Source organism: Rhinatrema bivittatum, chromosome 3 (genome assembly GCF_901001135.1).
Source record: "Rhinatrema bivittatum chromosome 3, aRhiBiv1.1, whole genome shotgun sequence".
NCBI lineage: Eukaryota > Metazoa > Chordata > Amphibia > Gymnophiona > Rhinatrematidae > Rhinatrema > Rhinatrema bivittatum.
The window spans coordinates 366,582,892-366,604,446 of record NC_042617.1 but is presented as its reverse complement, the minus strand read 5'-3'; the positions used below and the strand labels follow the sequence as shown (position 1 = coordinate 366,604,446).

Sequence of the window (21,555 nt, the reverse complement as noted above, 5' to 3'; positions counted from 1 at the left end):
TTTTATTAGTGGCAGCCGACGGCCCGAGAGCGGGCGATCGGTCCCGGGGCTTCCACTGGACCACCAGGTGATTTTAAAACATTTTGGGGGGGTTTGGGAGGGTGGGGGAAGGTAAGGGATTAGTTTTAAAGGGTCGGGGTGGGTTTAGGGGTTGTTTTGGTGTGCCGGTTTTCCCACCCTCCCCCCAAATAACTCCCGTTAGTGGACACAAACCCGATTAACGATTTTTCACGATAAATCGGGGGAATTTCTATTGTATCGCACTCTTTAACAATTTTTGACGATTTAAAAAATATCAGACGATATTTTAAATCATCAAAAAACGATTCACATCCCTACACAACACTATTCACCTTTCTTCACTGAGAAAATTGACCATTTAGCCCAACTCTCTGATTTTTTTAACCAGGTCTCAATTCACAATAGAACATTGCCTCCTATTCCAAGATTTTAATTCCCTCAAAAGTCTCTCATGAGGTACTTTATCCACATGTTTATTTTTGCCTTCCAAAAAGAAAATGAAGCAGATTAGTGAGGCAAGACTTCCCTTGGCTAAATCTATTTTGGCTTTGTTCCATTAAACTATGACTATCTATATGTTCAGTAATTTTGTCTTTATAATTGTTTCAACCATTTTGCCTGGCACTGCCATCAGGCTTACCAGTCTGTAGTTTCCTGGATCATACTCGGAACCCTTTTTAAAAACTTGCATTATTTTGGCCATCTTCCAGTCTTCAGGTACCATAGCTAATTTTAATGATAGATTACAAATTACTAATAGTAGGTCTGCAATTTCATTTTTCAGTTCTTTCAGCATCTGGGATGTATACCATCTGGTCAAGATGATTTGCTACTTTTTAGTTTGGCAATTTGCCTTATTGCATCTTCCAGGTTCACTCAGATTTGTTTCATTTCCTTTGAATCATCACCTTTAAATATTATTTCTTGCATGAATATCACCTTTATTTCTTTGGTTGATTATGGCAAATGACCTATTTAAGACCTCTTGATCATTTAATGGTGAAAATGACTTCATTGCAGGCTTTTTGCTTTGAATGTACCTGAGAAAGTTTTTATTATGAGTTTTTACTTCCACAACAAGCTCTTTTTGTGACCTTTCTTTTTCTGTCAGTAAAGATTTCCCTGAATATTTTTTCCATCATGGGCTGGGGGAGGGATTTTTGGAGTTTTCCCTTGTCTTTAACATCACCTTTTTGTAGGGCTTCTGTGTGCTATAAATGTCCATGGAGCATGCTCAGAAATTAGAGAGAAGTCGAGTAGTTAAGAGAGAAGGAGTTGTTGATATTGATGTTCATTGCCTCTCCCAAAGAGTGCTAATTTTGACCTAAGTGATTTTTGTAACCTTTTACAACCTATGTTGGAATTACATTCAAGCTATGCTACCCTTCAAGGGGAAGGGCTGTTGGATATGGAAACTGGTGCAACAAGGAGAAGAATAACATGAGGAATAAAAAGGACAAGGAGACTATTGCTTTCCTGATATTGCTTTTTTGATGTTGTTCCTGATCTTTTCAGTTCTGGCTTGGAGTCTTATTTTCAAACTAAACTTTTTCTTTTGAACACCAATTGGACTCATACTATTTTTTTTCTTCTCTTCCCCAGTGGTGAATGGACAGTGAGTGGAGTGGCTGCTAGTAATTGTAACTTGTATTTTACTTTTCTGACCATTTCTGTGTCTCCTGCAACTCCCTTGCTCAGCCAGTGTGAATCATAGGATTTTGAGGACTGGATTTACTGACCACACCAAGGACCCAGAAAGTTAAACTTTTCCCTCCTCTCCCCAATGGACAAACCCCAACAAAAGTAGCTCCCCAGATGCAGTACACTATCCAAATGGGAATCCTGCTACATTTTCATATTATCTCTTTGCGATGGGCCATAAGGTCTTTTTCTGCCATCAATTTCTATGTTTCTTATCAATTCTTTCTATCTAACTTGCCAGTTCTTATGTTGTTTCCTGTTTACTTCATTCAGATCCCTTTTCTATTTTTTGAAACATTATTTTTAGCTAGAATAGCATTTCTCACCTCATCTTTTAACCATGCCAGCAGTTATTTGGCTTTCCTTCCACCTTTTTTAATGCATGGAATACATGTGGTCTGGGCTTCTAAAATGGCGATTTTTTTCCTAACCATTTTCCTCATTTTACCATAGTCTCTCTTTTGAAAGTTAAATGCTATCACAGTAGAATCCCTAAGTGTCCTCCCTCCACTTATCAAGCAAATTAGATCATGTTATGAACACTATTGTCTCTTGCACCAAATTATGCACTCAATATATTTATTTAGCTATTTTATATACCGTTGTTCCAAATAACGATCACAACAGTTTACAATATGATGTACATATTATACATCAATAAGTACATTGACAATAAGGTCAAACAACATACAATTTAAAAATTGACACATACTTGGGATAAAGTATTTAGTTCAGGAGACAGGTTCTTAATAACTGACCTTAAGGGTGCATGCTCTGTGTTCATTTGATTTTAAGTTAGGTTATAGGCATTTTGAAACAATATTTTTAGGTCACATTTGAATTTCTTTGTACTCTCGACCTAGCTTGATATCAAATAGTGCATCAAGCAAATAGTGCATCAAGCTAGTTCAAGAGAACATTGTACAAATCTCATCTTTGTGTACCTGTCATCATTCCAAATCACATAAAATCCTCACTGATGTCTACTGTGTTGTTCGTATCTCTGACTGTGCATGTAAAACTGCCCCCCAAAATCTAGGCCACCACCAAAATCTCACCCCGAGTTCAGAATGCCCCCTTTTTCAGTGGTATAAAAAGTTGATTAATATGTGTGCCTCTCTGTCTCCATAATGCCAGGAAAAAAGGTGTAGTTAAATCCTGTGATAGCGTGTGTTATGCTATCACACGCAATGTTAAACACCCTCCTTTGACTAAATTTTTAGAATTTGCATATGCATCTCATGTTATCGCATTACCGCGGGTGCTAATGTCCTAACGTGATTTGATGAATGACCCCCTTTATTAGCTTCCATAATTTCTGTTAGCATGTCATAGTCTGCTGTTCATTATGGCAAGGTAGATGGTAGTACACTCCCATTGCTATTCTATTCTCCTTCTCACATGGAATTTCTGTCCATAAACATTCTACATTGTATTTTGTTTCCTGCAGAACTTTTATTCTATTTGACTCTATGTCCTTTTTAACATTCAACATGCTATCCCTCCACCAATTTGACCCACCCTATCATTGCAATATAAGTTTCACCCTAGTTTCACAGTGACGCTTTGGTTATCCTACATCCACCAGATCCCCCATCTTACTTTTTAGACTTCTAGCATTTGTATAAAGACATTTCAAAGTATTTTTTTGTTTGTGTTAACAACCTGTTTATGAGTTGACAAGGGATATTTGGAATCTTTCTGCTCTGTCTGCTCATTACTTAAAGGTACCTGTGCTACTATAGCATTTAATGCAACCTTTCTATCTGGATGCTCTAACTTCCATGTTTTGTTAGTATTGTTCAAAGATAAATGATTCCAAACCATGTGTTTCTGAGTGACTGTCGGCTTTCTCCCATCATCTAGTTTAAAAGCTGCTCTGTCTCCTTTTTAAAGAGTGCCAGCAGCCTGCTTCCACCTTGGTTAAGGTGGAGGCCATCCTTTTAAAAAAGGGCCCCCTTTCCTCAAAATGTTGCTTAGTTCCTAACAAACCTAGATGCTGCATCATAAATCAATGTGGACTGAAGATTTTCATATTTTCTTTTTGCTCTGTAGTTTAGTGTAATCAGCAAGACCTTGGCTACATTTGTGTTATTAAAATTAATGCTATGTATTTCTGAAGTCCTATGAAATGTATTACCCTTAAATTAGTAGATATGTCTTTGACTGGGTCACCCTAGGCCCTTGACTCCTCCCACTGAGGCAGTATCTGACTCCTGGGCAGTCATCTCATTTAAATCATTCTTCCCCATGCTATAGGTTGAAGAAATCACAAGATCAACCAATTATATTTTACTCATATTTTTCTAATTACAATTGAGTCGTTTGAAGTTAGATCTGGTTTACAGTCTTTTTAACTTTAACTGTGGTTTGAATTTTTCCTCATTATTGTACGGGACCTTTGATTTCCCCCTACAAAAGGAGTGCACCAATTGACTGGGGAGGTTATGTGTATGAGGTAATTGAGAGAGATTTGGGTTTGCTCTCCCCATGTGGGAACATGCAGGTGGTGTGTCCTAGATGTTTATCATCTAAAAGCACTTGCTACTTGCATGGATTTTGATTTAGAATTTTCAAGCAGTAAAGAGCTCGCTGCCTCCTGCTGTGTAATTTTACCTAAGTTATGGGACAGGAGTAAAGAAGAGACCCTATGCAGGAGTCAGCCTTCTGTTGACTTGACTATCCAGCCTTTTAAGTATTGATTTGATCTTTTAAAGACAATTTTTAAGAATTCCCTATGAGACCCAATTTCCCTTACTGGAGTGGATTGGGCATTCCTGTATTTGAGCCTGAATTTGGGGTAAGGAAGATCTACACTATTTTTTTTATTTCCTCCCGAGTATACACCTGACAGTGACCTGATACAGAGGAAGAATATTTTTGTATTAACTGTCTTTTGAACTATCTCCTCTGTTAGGAGGCAAGGAAGTTTTATTCCACCTTTCCTGCTTTGTGTTTGATTTTTCCCTTCTTTGGGTTCAACTATTATGTTGCCTTTTTGGATCTGATAGCCCATGGTGCCTGGAGTCATTAAAGCAAGGTTTCCCAATAAAGTGCACTAATATGAGAAACAAAGAAGATACAACAAAAGGTAACAAGAATATTGTTGCTATTGAGGGAATTTTTTCATGAGGATGTGAGAAGTACCTACCAGGCACATCCTAAGGAGTTAAAGAATTATGGATAGTACAAAAGAGTGAGAGATTAAAGTATCCTTCTGATTCTATGTGTGGAGTTGTCATAATGTAAGGAGATTGATGGTTAAAAAGGATTGAGTCTGGGACTAAGTTCTGATTAAATGTTGGGGCTGTGTATATTAGAGATGTGAATCGTTTTCCATATCGTCTTAACGATAGAAATTGTGTGGCAGGGCAAGAAAATCGTGTTAGGCACGATTTTTTAGTTAAAAAATCGTTAAAAATCGTTTTTTCCGATTAGTGCGCACTAACTCGAGTTAGTGCGCACTAACTGGGAGTTAGTGCGCACTAACTGAAAATGATACAATTTGACACTTTTCAGGTCAGTTAAGGTCAGTTTAGGAATGAATATGTATTCCTATTGGCTGCCCTCTTATTTATTCATGTTACCAAGCTTCCCACTGACAGTATATGGGGGATGGGAAATGGAAACAGTTGGTAGCTTGACAAAACAAGTAATGTGATCAGTCAATGTGACTAGAACTTGTGCCCTAACCCTGATACCAGGGGTATTGTGATCTTCCTGCACACAGTGCCCTATCCCTATTAATACCAGGAGTGTTGTGATCTTCCTGCACACAGTGCCCTAACCCTGGCACCAGGGTTGTTGTGATCTTCCTGCACACAGTGCCCTATCCCTATTAATACCAGGAGTGTTGTGATCTTCCTGCACACAGTGCCCTAACCCTGGCACCAGGGGTGTTGTGATCTTCCTGCACACAGTGCCCTATCCCTATTAATACCAGGAGTGTTGTGATCTTCCTGCACACAGTGCCCTAACCCTGGCACCAGGGGTGTTGTGATCTTCCTGCACACAGTGCCCTATCCCTGGCACCAGGGGTGTTGTGATCTTCATGTACACAGTGCCCTATCCCTATTAATACCAGGAGTGTTGTGATCTTCCTGCACACAGTGCCCTATCCCTAATACCAGGCGTGTTGTGATCTTCCTGCACACAGTGCCCTATTCCTGATACCGGGGGTGTTGGGATCTTCTTGCGCACATCCCGGTATCAGGGATAGGGCACTGCATGCAGGAAGATCACAACACCCCTGGTATTAGGGATAGGGCACTGCATGCAGGAAGATCACAACACTCCTGGTATTAATAGGGATAGGGCACTGCATGCAGGAAGATCACAACACCCCTGGTATCAGGGATAGGGCACTGTGTGCAGGAAGATCACAATACCCCGGAGGAGTGAGGGTCAGGCAGCTCCCCCCTATCTGTGAAGCCAGCCTCTCACTAGTAATGCAGGGAGGGAGCTGTCTCAGACTTCACCATCCTCCCCCCCTCCCCCACGCACCATTCACTAGCTGGGACATGGGGGAAGTCAGGAGTGAGGGTCAGGCAGCTCCCCCCTGTCTGTGAAGCCAGCCTCTCACTAGTAATGCAGGGAGGGAGCTGTCTCAGACTTCACCATCCTCCCCACCCCCCTCACCCACACACCATTCACTAGCTGGGACATGGGGGAAGTCAGGAGTGAGGGTCAGGCAGCTCCCCCCTGTCTGTGAAGCCAGCCTCTCACTAGTAATGCAGGGAGGGAGCTGTCTCAGACTTCACCATCCTCCCCCCCCTCCCCCACACACCATTCACTAGCTGGGACATGGGGGAAGTCAGGAGTGAGGGTCAGGCAGCTCCCCCCTGTCTGTGAAGCCAGCCTCTCACTAGTAATGCAGGGAGGGAGCTGTCTCAGACTTCACCATCCTCCCCCCCCCCTCACCCACACACCATTCACTAGCTGGGACATGGGGGAAGTCAGGAGTGAGGGTCAGGCAGCTCCCCCCTGTCTGTGAAGCCAGCCTCTCACTAGTAATGCAGGGAGGGAGCTGTCTCAGACTTCACCATCCTCCTCCCCCCCCCCCTCACCCACACACCATTCACTAGCTGGGACATGGGGGAAGTCAGGAGTGAGGGTCAGGCAGCTCCCCCCTGTCTGTGAAGCCAGCCTCTCACTAGTAATGCAGGGAGGGAGCTGTCTCAGACTTCACCATCCTCCCCCCCCCTCACCCACACACCATTCACTAGCTGGGACATGGGGTAAGTCAGGAGTGAGGGTCAGGCAGCTCCCCCCTGTCTGTGAAGCCAGCCTCTCACTAGTAATGCAGGGAGGGAGCTGTATCAGACTTCACCATCCTCCCCCCCCCCCCTCACCCACACACCATTCACTAGCCGGGACATGGGGGAAGTCAGGAGTGAGGGTCAGGCAGCTCCCCCCTGTCTGTGAAGCCAGCCTCTCACTAGTAATGCAGGGAGGGAGCTGTCTCAGACTTCACCATCCTCCCCCCCCCTCACCCACACACCATTCACTAGCTGGGACATGGGGGAAGTCAGGAGTGAGGGTCAGGCAGCTTCCCCCTGTCTGTGAAGCCAGCCTCTCACTAGTAATTCAGGGAGGGAGCTGTCTCAGACTTCACCATCCTCCCCCCCCCCCCCCTCACCCACACACCATTCACTAGCTGGGACATGGGGGAAGTCAGGAGTGAGGGTCAGGCAGCTCCCCCCTGTCTGTGAAGCCAGCCTCTCACTAGTAATGCAGGGAGGGAGCTGTCTCAGACTTCACCATCCTCCCCCCCCCCCCCCTCACCCACACACCATTCACTAGCTGGGACATGGGGGAAGTCAGGAGTGAGGGTCAGGAAGCTCCCCCCTGTCTGTGAAGCCAGCCTCTCACTAGTAATGCAGGGAGGGAGCTGTCTCAGACTGGTATCAGGGATAGGGCACTGAGTGCAGGAAGATCACAACACCCCTGGTATCAGGAATAGGGCACAGGTTCTAGTCATATTGACTGATCACATTACTTTTTTTGTCAACTACCAACAGTTTTCATTTCCCATCCCCCCAACCATTACCTCAGTTGGATCCTTGGTAACATCAATAGATAAGAGGGCAGCCAGCCAATAGGAATACATATTCATTCCTAACTGACCTTTACTGACCTGGATAGTGTCAATAATTTGTATCATTTTCTGTTAGTGTTCCTGAGTTTCCATTTCCATTTCCCATCCCCCCAACCATCACCTCAGTGGGAACCTGGTTAACATCAATAGATAAGAGGGCAGCCAGCCAATAGGAACACATATTCATTCCTAACTGACCTTTACTGACCTGGAAAGTGTCAATTTGTATCATTTTCAGTTAGTGCGCACTAAAAGAAAATTATTATTTACCTGCTAATTTTCGTTCCTGTAGTACCATGGATCAGTCCAGACAGTGGGTTATGTCCCCAATCCAGCAGATGGAGTCAGCACAAGCTTTGAGGGGGCGTATCCATATATACTACTACCCCCTCTGCAGGAGTTCAGTATCGAGTATATCAAAGCCCGAGTAGAAACCCCCGAAGGATCAAGTTTGTGGAAACAGATAATGAAAACAATTGTAACCGCAACAAGTAACTGCAAACATCCTACCAACTTGTAGGGAGCTGTGAAAAACAGCGAAAAGAAACAACTGTGAAGACACAGAACACTGCGAGCAAGAAGCAGCGCAGAGCTGAGCAGGATCAAGAACCCAAACGCGGTGGGCGTCTGGACTGATCCATGGTACTACAGGAACGAAAATTAGCAGGTAAATAATAATTTTCTTTTCCCTGTACGTACCTGGATCAGTCCAGACAGTGGGATGTACCCAAGCTTCCCTAAATCGGGTGGGGTCCTGCGAGGCCTGCTCGGAGAACCTGCTCGCCAAAGTGTCCAGAGACTGAAGAGGCGAGGTGCAGACGATAGTGCCTCGAGAACGTGTGTAACGATTTCCAGGTGGCTGCCCTACAAATTTCCTGCGAGCATACCGCGCGAACCTCCGCCCAGGAAGCCGCCTGAGAACGTGTAGAATGCGCTATGATTCCGGGTGGGAGAGTCCGACCCACCCCAATGTAGGAAGCAGCAATGCCGGCCTTCAGCCATCTGGCAATGGTAGCCTTCGAGGCCTGAGACCCCTTCTTAGGACCGGCCCAGAGTACAAAGAGATGGTCAGAGGTTCGGAACTCATTTGTAGCCTCCAGATAGAGGCGCAGAGTGCGCTTGACATTCAAGAGACGGAGAGACTTCGGTTCTGAGGAAGAGAAGGACAGCAACTCCACCGTCTGGTTCACATGGAATGCAGAAAACCACCTTCGGAAGGAAGGAGGGAACGGTGCGAAGCGAAACTCCAGAGTCGGAGAAACGGAGATAGGGCTCTCTACACAACAGAGCCTGCAGCTCCGAGATGCGTCGAGCGGAACAGATGGCCACAAGAAATACAGTCTTGAGAGTGAGATCCTTTATCGTTGCACTGCGCAGCGGCTCGAACGGTGGTCCCTACAGGGAGCGAAGCACAAAGTTAAGACTCCAGGAGGGACAAGGGTCCCGTAACGGAGGACGCATATGCTTGACACCCTTGAGAAAACGAGCAATGTCAGAATGCTGTAGAAGAGAGCCCCATCGCTCAACAGCGAGCCAAGGGCGGCCACCTGAACCCGTAGTGAATTATAGGCGAGCCCTTTTTCCACCCCCGCCTGTAGAAACTGAAGGATCTGAGGTACAGAAGCCTTAGCGGGTCTCGTGGCCTGGCTGGTACACCACAGCTCGAACACCTTCCAGACTCGAACATAGGCCGATGTCTTTCGTGCCCGCAATAGCGTGGATATTACCGCCTCCAGGTAGCCCCGACGCCGGAGGCGGCGCCTCTCAAAAGCCAGGCCGCAAGACAGAAGAATTCTGCCTGCTCGAAAAATACCGGGCCCTGATGTAGGAGCTGGGGGAGGTGCCCCAGCCTGATTGGCCCGTCGATCACCAGCTGTAGCAGGTCCGCAAACCAGGGTCGCCTGGGCCATTCTGGGGTGACGAAAACCACGGTCCCCTGATGGCTTTCTATTCTGCGGAGCATCCTGCCCACCAGGGGCCATGGTGGAAAAGAAAGATATGGCGGCCACGGGAGGACCAGGGCATCCACTCCCTCCGCGCTCTCTCCGGCGACTGAAGAAGCGTGGAGCCTTGGCGTTGAGAGCGGACGCCATCAGATCCAAGTGGGGGGCCCCCCACTGATGGACGAGAAGTTGCATTGCTTTGTCGGAGAGAGACCACTCTCCGGGTCCAGCAGTTGACGACTGAGGAAGTCCGCCTGGACGTTGTCCACACCGGCGACATGCGAGGCCGCTAGCCGGACGAGATGACGCTCCGCCCATTGCATCAGCAGCGCCGCCTCGAGCGCGACCTGCGGGCTGCGCGTGCCTCCTTGTCGGTTGATGTAGACCACGGTGGTAGCGTTGTCCGATAGGATTCTGACTTCTCGGTTCCGAAGAAGCGGGAGGAAATGTCGCAGAGCTAGCCGGACCGCTCTGGTTTCCAGACGGTTGATTGACCACTTCGCCTCCACCGTGGACCACGTCCCCTGCGTGGCGCTTCGATCGCAGACTGCACCCCAGCCTGCTAGACTGGCATAGGTGGTCACCACCACCCAATTTGGCAGATCGAGGGACATGCCACGGGCCAGGTTCGGCGGATCCAACCACCAGCCCAGACTGTCCCTGGCATTCTGTGGGAGCGGGAGAATCATCTGATAGTCCTGCAATACTGGTTTCCAACGGGAGAAGAGCGCCCACTGTAAGGTCCTGAGGTGCGCGAAAGCCCAAGGTACAAGGTCGATGGTGGACCCCATCACTCCCAGGAGTTGCAGGTAGTCCCAGGAGGTGGGCTCTGGTAACGCAGAGAACCGTCGTGTGTGATCCCGCAAGGATTGAGCTTTGTCCTGGCGCAGAAAAACTTTGCCCAGTAGGGTGTCGAAAGTTGCCCCCAAAAAAAACCCAAGCGTTGCGAGGGCATGAGGGAGCTCTTGGAGAAGTTCACTACCCATCCCAGGGAATGTAGAAACCGTACTACTCGAGTCACCGCTGAGCGTCCATGATCGAATGACTTCGCCCGGAGGAGCCAATCGTCCAGATAAGGATGAACCAGGATGCCCTCCTTCCGGAGAGCTGCCGCCACAACTACCATGATCTTGGTGAAGGTGTGCAGCGCCGGCGCCAATCCAAACGCGAGAGCCGTGAACTGAAAATGCTGGTCCAGAATTTTGAAACGAAGGAAACTGTGGTGGTCCGGGCGGATGGGAATGTGCAGGTAGGCCTCCGTTAAGTCCAGGGAGGCGAGGAACTCCCCCCGATGCACCGCCGCAATCACTGACCGGAGCGTTTCCATGCGGAACCGAACGACTCGAAGGGATTTGTTGACTTCCTTGAGGACTAGGATAGGCCGGAAGGAACCGTCCTTCTTTGGTACGACGAAATAGATGGAATAGTGGCCCGAGCCCACCTCTCCGAAGGGCACGGGCGCAGTAGCGCCTATCTCCCGGAGTCTGTCCAGAGTCAGCTGCACCGCTCCTCTCTTGAGGTCCGAGCCACAGGGGGAAAAGATGAACCTTCCCTGCGGGGGGCGGACAAATTCCAATGCGTAGCCGTGTTTTATGGTATCCAGGACCCACTGGTCCGAGGTGATCCGTGCCCACTCCGCTTAGAAATACGTTAGTCGGTCCCCAATCCTGGGGACAGGGGAGTGGGCGAGACTGGCATCATTGTGAAGACTTGGTATAGGGGTTCCCGGTTCCGGGAGTAGTGCGTGCGGGCCGATGCCCGCGGAAGGCGCGCAACCAGGGCTGAGACCTGGGGGCGGATGGCCGGGAGCCCGTCTGTCTGTAGCCCCTGTAGCGCCGTTGCGCTCTGGCTCTGGTCCGAGAAGAAGAAAACGCTCTGGATGGTCGAAACCTATCCTCCGGCAGCCGATGAACAGCGTTCTCCCCCAGGGACTTGATGATCTGGTCCAAATCCTCCCCGAAGAGGAACTTGCCCCTGAAGGGAAGAGAGCCCAGACTGGACTTAGAGGACGTATCAGACGCCCAATTGCGTAGCCACAGTAGTCGTCGTGCTGCCACTACCGAAACCATGGATCTTGTGAGGACCCGAAAAAGGTCGTACGAGGCGTCCGCCCCATACGCCACTGCGGCTTCTAGCCGATCTGCCTGGGCAGCCTCATCGGACGGCAGGTTCTGAGATGTGAGGAGTTGTTGCACCCAAAGGAGACTAGCCCACTGGGCAAGCGAACTGCACATCACCGCCCGCATACCCAGAGCGGAGACCTCGAAAACCCGCTTAAGGAAAACTTCCAACTTACGATCCTGTGTGTCCCGCAATGCCACACCTCCCGTCACTGGGATAGTCGTCCTCTTCGTGACCGCCGACACTGCGGAGTCCACCTTTGGGACCTTGATGAGGTCCAGAAAATCTTCGGGGAGCGGGTACAGCTTTTCCATAGCCCGGCTGCTCTTCAGGGAGGCCTCCGGGGTGTCCCATTCCCTGGTGAGAAGTTGTAAAAACGAGTCATGAATGGGAAAAGCCCGAGCCCTCGGCCGGAGTGCCGCCAGGACAGGATCTCCCTTCCTTGAAGAAGTGATGACAGCGGGAGCTACTGGGGCAGGCGGGTCTGGTGGCGGATCCAAATCTAATTCTTGGATGATCTGCGGGATGAGGTCGTCCAGCTCTTCCCTCTGGAAGAGGCGTAGGGTACGCGGATCATCCCCCTCCTGTGTGCCGTCCCCTTGTCCCCCGTCCGGGAGGTCAAGTCCATGTCCCGCTGGGTCTGGCACCGCCCCCACTGCCGCGGGCGTGGATCGGACCCGGGTAGGAAGGCGGGAGGCCCCCACTCCCGGAGGGTCGGGGGGGGCCGGCGTCGAGGGCGACATCCGAGGGATCTTAGGAGGGGGGGGGGTCCCACAGGTGCTTCCAGCCCCTGCAGATAAGCGGTATGCATGAGCAGGATAAACTCCGGAGAGAACCCCGGCCTGCTCGGGTGCGCTTCGGGGGCGGCGTGGGTCCTGCTCCCTGGCTCTGGGTGCTTGGTTCCTGCACCAAAATCGGGGGAACACCCCCGCTGGTAGAGTCCTCCAGGGATCCGTTCTCCCTCGTGGCCTCCAGGGATCCGTTCCCCCTCGTGGCCTGCGCCTCAGGGCGCTCAGAATGTAAAATGGCCGCCGTTCCCGCCAAAAATGGCGGAGTGGCCGGCCCGCACCGCCCGGGCAAAAAAAGAGAAATCAGTCAGGGACTGTGAGGTACCTTCCCCCCCGGGAAGGCATCGTGCACAGATGCCCTCCCGGGAAATCCGGGACCCCGGGTCTCCGCAGGCCGCACAGCGGGACGGCCGCGGCATCGGGATCGCTGCAGGAGAAAAGAAAAAGCCACGGGGGGGGGGGCCACGCGCACAAAGGCGCCGCTGCGGGGGGGCCCGGTCGGCCCGCACTGCCCGCTGTCTGAAAATAGAGGAGGGTGCCGCGGGGGGGCCTTCCTGGCCACACGACCCGCCCCAGACATCTTTCCCTAAATGGCTCAGCAGCCCATGAGGAGCTGTAAAATGGCCGCGGGTGAGGGAGTAAAGAGCGAAGAGGCCGGCTCCACCGGCTTTCGCGGGCACCGGGGGCTGAGCTGTGAAGGAAAAAACTACAAAGGAAAAACAAACTTACCCCTGGCTGCAACGAGAAATAAACAGCAAGGCCGCAGAGAAGAGACAAGGAAGATAAGCCACTCCCCAGAAGTTGAAAGAACTCTGCCTTACTTTTTTTTTTTTTTTTTTTTTTTTAAACTTAATACAAACTTGATACAAACTTGATCCACAGAAAAAGACAACAACAAGCCATAATCAAGCAAGAAAGTGAAGAAAAAGGAGGGGAAGTCTGATTCCCCTACTCGCATCTGCTGGAGTCAGAAGATACTGAACTCCTGCAGAGGGGGTAGTAGTATATATGGATACGCCCCCTCAAAGCTTGTGCTGACTCCATCTGCTGGATTGGGGACATAACCCACTGTCTGGACTGATCCAGGTACGTACAGGGAACTCGAGTTAGTGCGCACTAACTCGGAGTTAGTGTGCACTAACTCCTGTTAGTGCGCACTAACACGATTTAATGATTTTTAACGATAAATCGTTAGAATTTCTATTGTATCGTGTTCTATAACGATTTAAGACGATATTAAAATTATCGGACGATAATTTTAATCGTTAAAAAACGATTCACATCCCTAGTGTATATCTTCTAACCACCTGCAAGGGGAAGATAAAGAGGAACAAAATGGGAAGTACTAGAAGATTAAACTAACTTTAATCTGCATAAGCTGAGAAAGATGGCAAAGAACAAAATAATTTGATGTAAATTTGAAAGCTTCCAGTGGAGAAAAGATACTTTGATGAAGAAATGGAGTCACGAGTTTATTATATCTTCTAGGGATTTTATTCTGTATTTACTTAAACTATGAAGAGAGTTTAATTGTAAATAGCATCTAAATCATCTAGTCAACTATCAGTAAAGAAGCTGGGAACCGCCATTCTTCACCTGTGTGTTATATGGATGCAGTCACAGTGTAACGCTTAGTTGTTGTGTATCGAAGATGGCAAAAAGGGCTTGAAATGCAAAGAAGCAGGGTAGAAGACCTATTGTTCACTCTCACACTTAGGAGCCTGGACCTCAGAGAAGGAAAGCTATTCAGTGAGAAGAAAGGGGTTTCATAGACATCGGAGTGGTTGCGTTAAAGGGTCCACCTCTATTTTTATTCTATGTGCCCCATGTGCCAGTTAAAGGATCCGGCCCACCCAGAGGTTATATTATTAAAGAAAAGCATGAACCTGCCTCAGTGATAGACATTTATTAAAATGTGCTGCACAGTTGGTGTATTGGGAAGTTTATTTTTCCATTCCCAAAGTCTTCCAATTCTTAATGAAAACATGCACACCCCAGATTATATTACACAGTAAACACATGCACATCTGTAACTATGTAGAGTGGCGCTACCTTGTTTTGCAATCCCAGGTATGTCTTCAAACGTGAGCGTTCTCAGCGAGGGTCTCCAGAATGCATAGGATTCTACCAAAGCCTCCAAACCCATCCTAAGCACATATTGAAAACAAAATGTACAAAAAATATACCATATTAGCCTGGTCTTCCATATCTTACACTTTAAAGCTTTCTGGGATAGTGTACACATAATAAAGAGAAGGAAATTAATTTTTAAAAACTGGCATAGACAAGCACTACTAATAGCTCTGCGATATGGTGGGGCCTTTATAGAGATTTGATGCTTCCCCAAATCTTGCATTAGTGCTATTTTGTTCTCATTGACATTTTCTTACAGCAGATTCCTGGCAATACAATCACATTTCAAAAATGAGAGCTCTGGCTTGTCAATGTATGTTTCTTTTATTCTTTTTTTTTTTTTTCATTTTTCCTCTGCTCCCAGAGATTGGACTTAGGACCTATGTTTGCAGGGATCTAGAAGGATCCCTGGTTCATGGCTCTTGCCAGAACCAGGGAGTGCAATGAGTAGGCTAAGGAAGTAGTGCAATGAGTAGGTTAAGGAAGTTGAATTTTCAAGCATAAGTCCACTTTGAAAATGGACATACATGCAGAAAGTTAAATCCTACTCAGAGGAGCTGTAACTTTCTGTAGGTACATTTATGTGCATGCTTATGAAAACTGAAGGTATGCACATAAATCCTATCACTGATCCAACTCTTCCCCCAAGAATGTGTGAAAATTACACACTAAGGGCCAAATTTTAAAAGGTGCACTTGGGCGTAGATTTGTTCACGCAACCCGGCACGAACAAATCTACGCCCGATTTTATAACATGCGCGCGCTGCCACTCGCATGTTATAAAATCCAGGGTCAGCGCGCGCAAGGGGGTGCACAATTGTGCAACTTACGTGCGCCGAGCCGCACAGTCTTCCTCCGTTCCCTCCAAGGCCGTTCCCAGAGCAGCCTCAGAGGGAGCTTTCCTTCTGCCTCCCCCTACCTTCCCCTCCCTTCCCCTACCTAACCCGCCCCCCAGCCCTATCTAAAAAAACCCCCATACCTTTGTTGAAGAAGTTACACGAGCCGGCCGATGGCCGGCCCGCAATCCCGGGCACAGCGGCAAATGGCTGCTGTGCCTGGAGGCTCTGGCCATGCCCCTGCCCCAGACCACCCATGCCACACCCCTTTTTTCAAGCCCCGGGACTTATGCGCGTCCTGGGGCTTGCGCGCGCCGCCGAGCCTATGCAAGATAGGCTCGGCGTGCGCAGGGGCAGCTTGGGGCAGCTTTTCAGGGGTTACGCGCTTATCTTACGCACATAACCCTTTGAAAATCTACCCCAAAATTGGGTTTCATGCATATTTTACCATCACAGCTCCCCTTCCCTACCCAGATGATTTTCAAAGTGTGATATATGCACATAAAACAGGTTTTTGTGCAGTTAAAGCTCTTTAAAAATCAGGCCCATAGGGCATTTTGTCATGAAAAGCTATGCAAGCATACATAAACAATATGTAATGTTCTCCTGGAACACAGAGGCACTCATTTAAATTGCTTAATGCTTGTGCAAAAGCAACAGTACCAGCAGAAACCTGGATAGAATATTTACAGTTCAGCATTAGCACAACACCAGAAATGCAGCTCTCTTCAAAAGAGATCACAAATTATGATCTAATAGTACAACATAATATAACATTAAGAATATAGGTGCTGTGCCTGGTCAGAACAATGTCCTGTCAAGACCAGCAGACTTTAATGAGGGGATCCATCTATGCTGCCCACTACCAGAAAGAAGAGATAACAACTCCTATATCTGTCGGGCTAATAATTGTTAATGGATTGTGGCGCACCCCGTCCGTGCTTGGGCCTGTTCACCTCTCCAACTCCTCCGCAGGTCCCGGGTCAGCCTACCCAGCAGCAGCCGCAAGCTCCTCCAAGCCTCGGCGTCCTGCGATGGCGGTCGCCGGGCCTTCCTCAGCGCACCAGGCCTTATGGCGGGGCTCAGCTTCCTCCGGGGCATCAGCCCCGCCACTAGACATGCATGCGTGGACTGCCCAGTTCCTTAAAGGGCTAGGGGCAGGTCCTAGCTCTGCGGCGTGCCCTGATTGAACGCAGTACTGAAGGAAGTGCCTGCCTACACTTCCTTGCCTTAGCAATCGGGTCGACACCGAGTGTGTGCTAGTTTGCCTCCACGTCTTATCGCTTGTTCCAGTCTTGTTCCAGCATCCTCCTGTTCCAGCATCCTCCTGTTCCAGCATCCATCTGATCCTTCATCTCTCCAGGTAGTACCTCTTGGACTGACTCTCTGGTACTGACCTCTGCCTGTTTTGACTACGTTGATCACTGCCCGGATACTGACCTCTGCCTGCTTGTGACTACGCTGACCGCTGCCCAGATATTGACCCCTGCCTGTTTACTTGACCACGTCTGACCTCTGGAACCTTATCTCTGCTTTGGCTGAATTCTCTCGGACTGACCTTTGGAACTTGACCTCTGGTACTACTGACCTTGCTTCCTTGATTCTGGCCTTGATCCTAGCCTTGTCATCTCAGATACTGTTCTGGCCTTCTCTAGTCCCTCGGATCCCTAGCCTTGACGTCCACTGCGCACCCTTGATCCTGGTGGGCACACCACTGAACTTCCTTTCTGGGAGACCCTGTGAGGCTCACCTAAGTCCAAGCGGCCCGGGTCCCCAAGGGCTCAACCTGGGGGGACCGTGGGCTTCCAGTGGTGAAGCTCCAGCTAGTCTCTGTCCCTCCTCCTGCGCTCCGCCTCCTGGTGGCAGGCGCTTCCTGGGCCCGACCAGGGAGCCTACCAACCCTGCTCCAGAACAAGGGTCCACCTCCAGGTGCAACATGGATCTGTTCTTCAGAAATTGCTCAAACCTTTTTGAAGCCCAGTTGTATTATCATTCTTGATGACTAGATCTTCTGGCAACAATTTCCACAACTTAGTACTAGTACTTTCTGAGCTGAAGAGCCCTATATTCAGTAATATTTGTTTTTAATTGGTTTGTAGATTTGACTTTGTTAATATATGTGTTCATGTAAACCTCGTAGTATAATATATTTGGTTTATTTATTTATTTATTTAAAAACATTTCTATACCGTCGCTAAGTTATATACCATCGCAACGGTTTACAAATAGGCACATAGACTAAGGTAAGTAAATGTAGGCTATCGTACATTCTAACAGGTGCCAATAAAGTTCAGTTACAATTTCATAAATAAAATCAATCTTTGAGTAATGTTGGTCAAGTCCAGGTATATTATTGAGTTACTATCGCTTTGAAATATTACTTCTTAAATGTAGGATTGAATAAATTCATTCTCATCTGCATTACCCTGTACTTTCATTCTCTATCCTCCACACTCTTTAGTGAAGGTTTTTTTAAAGAGCCATGTTTTTAGATTTTTCTTAAAAGTTTTGAGATTATTCTTTAATCTGAGTTCGGGTGGCATCGTGTTCCATAGTATGGGCCCAGCCAATGATAAAGCCCTTTCTCTCACTTGGGTTAATTTTGCTGACTTTACTGAAGGGATTGTTTGTTACTAGTGCTTTGTTAGCTGAGCGGAGGTTTCTTTGTGGAACGTGTACTCGTAAGGCTGTGTTTAGCCAGTCTGCTTCTTTATCATATATTAGTTTGTGTATGGTGCATAAGGCTTTGTATTTTATCCTGTATTCGATGGGTAACCAATGCGGTATAGAAACATTTTTAAATAAATACAATAATGGTGTCATCTGCAAATTTGATCACCTCACTCATTGTTCCCATTTCCAGATTATTATGGAATTTGTTAAACAACTCTGGTCTCCACCGGGGACATCTGACTAGTTAGCTCTATTCTGTTTCCCATTTTTTAACCATTTATCACTTCATGATAGGATATCGCCTTCTATCCCATGACTTTTTAATTTCCTGAAGAGTCTCTCATGAGATATTTTATCAAATGCTTTCTGAAAATCCAGAGGCAGTATATTGACCGCTTGCCCCTTAGCCACATGCTTATTTACATCATCATAGAATTCTATTAATAAGACATGACTTCCCTTTGCTAAATCCATTCTGGCTTTTTCTCATTAAGCCATGTTTATCTAGAGAAAAATAGAACATAATGGTAGATAAAGACCATATGGCCTATCCAGTCAGCCCTCTGCAACTCTTGCTCAACTTTATAATCCCTTCCTTTCCCTCAGAGATCCTCTGTGCTTGTCCCTAGTTTTTCTAGGGATGTACCTTCATTTTTAAATGAAATGAAAAATGTGATGAAACAACATGTTTCATTTTCGTTTAAAAATGAAACAAAAAAAATCTCTGACATTTTTTTGCATTGACTTTTTTTGAAAAGTCAACAACAACAACAAAAACCAAGATGGCTGCCAAAATAGCAAAATTAGCCTCCCCTTAGCTCCAGGCCTTCTTTATAAGAATCCACTCCCTCATCAGAGGTCACATTTCCCCTTCCTAGGGTCTGAAAAGTAAAAAAAAGGCAGGAGTGATCAACAGGTATTGCTACCCCAACGGGTCCTGGTTTGAAAATGGTACTGGCCAGCCCTGAGTCTGGTGCCATTTGGTTTTAAGGCTGTGCAACATATGGTCATAAAATAAAATGGCATCATCACCCTCAGGACTGGCTGGCACCATTTCTGAACCTGGTCCCGGCATGGCAGGAGTGCCCAGGGATAGCTTCAGCAGTTTTCTATTTCTCTACTTCACAGACACCAGGAAGCAGTTAAGAGACCCCCGGAAGAGGGCCTAGGGGGATTGCCAGGGAGAGGGTTAATTTTGCTGTTTTGGTGCCAGACGGGGGTGGAGGACAGTTTCCTTCTATGCCTTTCTTTCATTTTGTTTTTAATGTAGCATTTATTTCAGCTCAGTAAACAAAACAAAACAAAACAAAAAAAACCAAACAAACATTAAGCTAATAAAATGAAACCCCCCATAAAAAAAAATGAAACAAAACACAATTTCTTTCCCTGCACACCTCTGTTTTCTTGAATTCTGATACTGTCCTCATCTCCACCACCTCCACAGGAATGCTATGCATCTACCACCTTTCTGTAAAGAAATATTTCCTTAGATTACTTCTAATTGTAACCTCTTTCACCCTCATCTCATAATCCCTCATTCTAGAACCTTCCTTCTATTAAAAGAGGTCTTCATCCTATTCATTTATTCTTTGGAGGAATTTAAATGTCTCTTTCAAATGTCCCCTTTCCCTCCTTTACTCTAGGATATACATGCTTAGATCATTAAGTCTTTCTCCAAATGCTTTTTGAAGAAGACTATTGACAATTTTAGTAGCTGTCCTCTGGACCAGTTCTGTCCGGCTTATAATTATTTGAAGATATGGCTTTCAGAATTGTACACAGTAATTTTCTTCTTAACATTAGTTTTGACTATGGGGCAGATTTTAAAAGCCCTACGTGCACCGGGCCTATTTTCAAAAAGCCCGGCGGCGCACATAAAACCCCAGGACGCGTTTAAGGGGCGGGACAGTCCGGGGCTGGGTGGGGGCATGGCCAGAAGCCTCCGCAAGGCCGCTGGGCCTGGGATTGCAAGCCGGCAGTCTTGTGGGGGTCAGGAGGGTCCCCCAAAACTTGCCAAAAGCCCTGGTGGTCCAGCGGGGGTCCGGAAGCGATCTCCTGCACTCGGGCCATCGGCTACCAGTAATCAAGAAAGATCTAAAAACTTTCCTTTTTCATACAGTCTACATTAATAATCATCTATATCAACAATCCATGTACAATCAACTCAACCAACCAAACCCAGGCACGAAAGAAAAAGGATCTACAACTAGCATCAACCATATTCATTACAATTCGGAACTTATAAGAAGTAATGATAGAATCCCTCCTTTATGATAAATTAATACTATTACTGTTACTTCCCTTTTTTCCCTTTTCCTCCCTTTTTCACCCCATCTTCCCCTTCCTTCCATTCCACCCCCCCCCATTGTTACTTTTTGTAACTATGTATAATTTATCTGTTTTTGTTTGACTTTGTAAACCGTTATGATGGCTGAACCGAATGACGGTATATAAAAATAAATAAATAAATAAATAAATAAACAAATCTACACCCGATTTTATAACATGCGCGCAGCCGAGCCGAGGGTCGGCGCACGCAAGGGAGTGCACAATTGTGCAACTTGTGTGCGCCGAGCCGAGCAGCCTTCCTCCGTTCCCTCCGCCCCCCCTCACTTCCCTTATCTAACCCACCCCCCAGCCCCAACTAAATCCCCCCCGACCTTTGTCGAAGAAGTTACGCCTTCCTCCAGGCAGGCGTAACTTGCGCACGCCGGCTCTCCATCCCCCGGCCCGATGGCTGCTCCGGAGGCCTCGGTCCCACCCCCAGAACATCCCGTGCCAGAGCCCTGCCCACAGCCCCGCCCCCAGAATGCCCATTTTTTTCAAGCCCTGGGACTTACGTGTGTCCCGGAGCTTGCGCGTGCCGCCGAGCCTATGCAAGATCTACCCCTTATCTTTGAAGTTATTGTAGATGAATGGGCTCAACATCTCTTTATTCAACATATCTTCCGTTGTTGTGGCTAGAGGTTAATTTGGTGATTTTAGTTAGTGCTAAATCAACTGATGTGAATGAAAATTAACCTAATATATTTGTTATAAGCTGTACTATGGGAAACTGATCCATGTGGCACACTTTTGAATCAGTGCTGCCTACAACTCCTATGTAATATTAAAAATAATAACATTTGTGTTCTATAAAATGATATACTGTAGAATGCAGGTATCATGTTATGCTTAGATACTCTGCATCCAATATAACTGTTTACATTTTCTGCAAAAAGCAGATTTGTTTTACTCTAACC

General features: G+C 47.2%; 1 protein-coding gene across 2 annotated transcripts in view; it reads right to left on the bottom strand.

Moving 5' to 3' along the window:
- Positions 1–21,555, bottom strand: part of TBX18 (T-box transcription factor 18) — an 80,475-nt gene that overhangs the window by 9,865 nt on the left and 49,055 nt on the right. For both annotated transcript variants that reach the window (XM_029595492.1, XM_029595493.1), the window contains exon 7: positions 14,724–14,818. In XM_029595492.1, the coding sequence (XP_029451352.1) occupies positions 14,724–14,818 (95 nt within the window). The remainder of the gene's footprint in view (positions 1–14,723; positions 14,819–21,555) is intronic.